Here is a 3700-nt window from a genome sequence, read left to right on the forward strand (position 1 = left end):
TTTCCAGTAAAATTCTTCTGGAATGGGATCGTTTCGTTGTGTGTGGGTGTGTTGGACCTGTTTATCCTCTTTGTGGCATTTAAGTTTCCAGAGAACAAACCATACATTTAAACAGAAACTTGGCATCAACAACAATGTGAACATTCAACAAAGGTGAATCATCAACTGTCAGCACAAGAAAAACTTTCAGTTTGTTCAGATATTTTGTTTCAAGACTTTATTAAATATTTCCTCATAAGTAAGCAATGCATGCATTTCAGGACCATGCAAACCAAATCTTAAAGCAATGTAATTTTAAATGCTTTTCTTGTATATTCATAATCTAATAAAAATATGTCAAGAAACAAACTAATATACAGTGTTTCTATGTTCATTAAAAATAAACTTAGAGCAGAATAGTTCTATATATTGCATACTTTTTCCTGCCTAACTTGTTACTGATGTCATTTTCAGAATTGTAAAGCTGATGAAGATTAAGCTCAATGTTTTCAAATAATACTGAGCAACATGTGAGAGAAGAGAGAAACATTGTTTTAATAGGAGAAAACATCCAGCAGAACCAAAATTAAATGCCTTTAAATGATATTTGGGGTGACTTGCAGCTGTACACTCTAAGTGAACTAAATAGATTTGAGCATGAAGGACAGAAAGAGAATTTAAAAAGCACTGGGACACAAGAAGAGCCACAGTCACTGGACAGTAGTTTCTTTTTGAAAAACCTTTCAGCAAAGACTAATTATATGATAAAAAAAGACTGAAGCTTTCAAACTCCTCATAAGCCACTTTCTATTTGGATATAATATGCATGTTCCAATCTGAAGAAACATTATTTGATATTTAAATGTTTTTACATTTCATCACATAAGTGTAGAGTAGAAACCTCCATTTGAATATCTTTAAGTGCCTAACTGGCAGAGGAGCAGCAAAGTGAAGGAGAACTAAACTGTCAGCCTGAAAGCTGCCAAGCTGGTTTATGCTCATTCTAGCAGCCGCTCCCTTCATAACAGTCACAGCAACAAAGATTAAACGTCTCTGTGAAGTTGTTACTTGAAAAAGTTATGTTCTTCATAACAAGAGAAAAATTTAGTGGCTGGATTTTCAAGAATATAATGATCATTGTGATTTTCCTACAAGGTAAGAAATGATTCTCTTAAAGGTCAATGTGTTGGGATCATTTTTAACCTTTTCTATTTAACAATCTATAACAGATTGGTCATTTTGTATCTGGCAATTAGCTGATGTTGAAGAACACACATTTATCACACTGTATTCTTATGTTTTGCACTAACAAGGCATGAAACTGTTAAACTTTGTTGTTCAACTGTTATTTCTGAATAAAATAACAGTATTAGCCAGCATGGAAACAATTTTATATCTTTTGAAGCTTAACAACAATAAAATATAAATTTATTAAATGCATGACTAAAAAAGACAGTGTTGCATCATGATGATTTTAGATAGTAAAAATTTAACCCTAAAAACTATTTTTGGGAAAATGCATTAACTAAGTAAAAGGTATTTAAAAATAATTTAATCATGCAGCCCTTCAAATAAGTATCATTACTCCATGATGGTCTACAACAGGTTTTGTGCCATTTGGTAACAGACCCAGCAGATCCAGTGTAAAAAGCAATGTTCAATCAAACAATGATCAATAAATTATAGAATCTCTAAATTTTCAGCTAAAGATGAAGATAAATTAGCTGAGAGAGAGTGAGAAAATTTCTGATGCTTGGAATAGCAAACACAATCAACCACATTCAAAATTCATAAGAAGATATTTCTAACACAAATATACTTTATGGTTTCAATCTCAGTGTTCCAGAAATTGACATATTATAACATATGACACAGAGCTATGAGGAGTACCAGTTAAATTTAATGTGACTAATAACCCACCCTATGCTGAAAGACACCATTCCAGCCTAGTTCATATTCTACTTTTGAAGAGCTTGCAATGCTAGCCTGTTGTTTGAACAACTTGGGTTCACAAAACATTTTAAATACCAATCCTGATGTATATACTGACATAACCAAATGTCAGAAAATGTGGCTTTGTTTGTTTTTTGGCTTGTGTTGAGAATAAAATCTTTAACTTATGGCTCGTTGTATTCTCTTGTCCTTCCGGACTCAATGATGCCATGCGTGGGAATAAAAGCCAAATAGAGATGACAGTCAACGCTCCACGTCATACATTTTCAGAGTTTATTCCAACATTTAAAATATAAAATCACATCAACAACACAGACACTTCAAACACCCCAAGTCAAACTTACAGGGAACCATTTCACTGATGCACCGTTCCCCGGAGACAGCATCACGGGTAACCCCAGAGCGATCTGAAGTTAAAGTTCCAGGTCCTATACTTCTAAAGGGAGGGCAGGTTTCCCTTCTCTGCTGTATTCAAATTAGGGGACTGTCCTTAGCTAAATTCATTTAAATCTAGTTGACTATGTTCCAGTAAAAACCTGTTTTAAATATCAAAGAAGTGTCATTTTCTTTTGAATGAAGACAGATGTTTTTTATGACCCTGTCCCAGAGGAAGCTCTACTCTGTTGGCAGGACCAGATTGTTTTTACACCAGCTGTTAAATGTTATCAAAGTGGTCAAAAGGTTAAACTCACACACAGAGCCACGACCCCCTGTGAATGCCTGCTGAGTCCACAGAGACACTAGCTGTGTTTTAAATTATAGAGAACTACAAGCTAAGTTATTTTAATTCAACTTAGTGTAATATGTTTCAATAGAAATATCCTACATAAGAGATTANGCTTGGAAATTAATGAAAACTTAAAAGCCCATTATATTAGGAAGACAACAATGTTCATAGTATTGTGTTTTTTGCATCTGAAATACGACTTAGTCTTTTCTAACAGTCATGGTAACTCAAAGTGGAAACAAGTGAGCAGCATTAGCTCCTGGAGATGTGACGTCAACGCTGCAGGTGCAAAGAGCCCATAGCGCTCTTTGCATATGGCGATATGCTTCACTTTCACAGACGGTGGGACTTCGTCCAACTTTTAGCGTCACTTGGAAGGAAAGCTTAAAGAAGGTAAGATCTGTGGACGTGATGTTAGCAAAGCTAGCTGTACTAACTGAGACACATGTTGCATCTGCGATGAAAAAAAGTTGTCACTCATGTGCTGAGTCATTGTGTGTTGACTGAGGTGTCACAATATGGGACAACGCTATGACCAAAGTGCAATATAGGGATATGACATTCAGGAACGATCCGATTCTTCTGGACGGATCTTTACTAAGTCCTAAGGACTGAAGCCTCACTTTGTTCTTGTGTACACTGGTGTAGCTAACACATACACACGTTTATTTAATCGCCGAATAAGTAAAAGTTGAAGAACACAGAGCATGCTCATTGATTGATTTCGTCTCCTGTCATGGTGGCAAACATCGCAGTGGGAGGGAGGGTGACAACAGTCACGGTGCTCCTTCTGCTTGGTTACTTGTTGCGCTGTTGGACAGTGTTCATAGTTGAACATTGTTTACCGTTAATTGCGATTCTTCAGTTGTGGTTTCTGACATGGGCAATATGGGAAACTGCCCAGGGCGTTATTTTTCTAGGGATAGCAGGAGACCTCTGCGGATTGTAGCACAGCGATGAAAGCAAAACAAAATGAAATGAGTTGTAATTGATACTGGTTAAATATATTTCAGCTCTAAGTATTTAAATCTAGGTGTTTTT

The 3700-nt window shown here is 35.8% G+C and overlaps 1 protein-coding gene across 1 annotated transcript in view; it reads left to right on the forward strand.

Moving 5' to 3' along the window:
- Positions 1-795: 795 nt before the first annotated feature.
- LOC103132606 (V-set domain containing T-cell activation inhibitor 1-like) overlaps positions 796-3700 on the forward strand; it is a gene marked incomplete at its 3' end in the record, with an annotated part of 8711 nt that continues 5806 nt past the window's right edge. The window contains exon 1 of the mRNA XM_007544415.2: positions 796-1134. Within this exon, the coding sequence (XP_007544477.1) occupies positions 1059-1134 (76 nt within the window). The remainder of the gene's footprint in view (positions 1135-3700) is intronic.

Source organism: Poecilia formosa, unplaced genomic scaffold (genome assembly GCF_000485575.1).
Source record: "Poecilia formosa unplaced genomic scaffold, Poecilia_formosa-5.1.2 Scaffold1155, whole genome shotgun sequence".
Taxonomy (NCBI): domain Eukaryota; kingdom Metazoa; phylum Chordata; class Actinopteri; order Cyprinodontiformes; family Poeciliidae; genus Poecilia; species Poecilia formosa.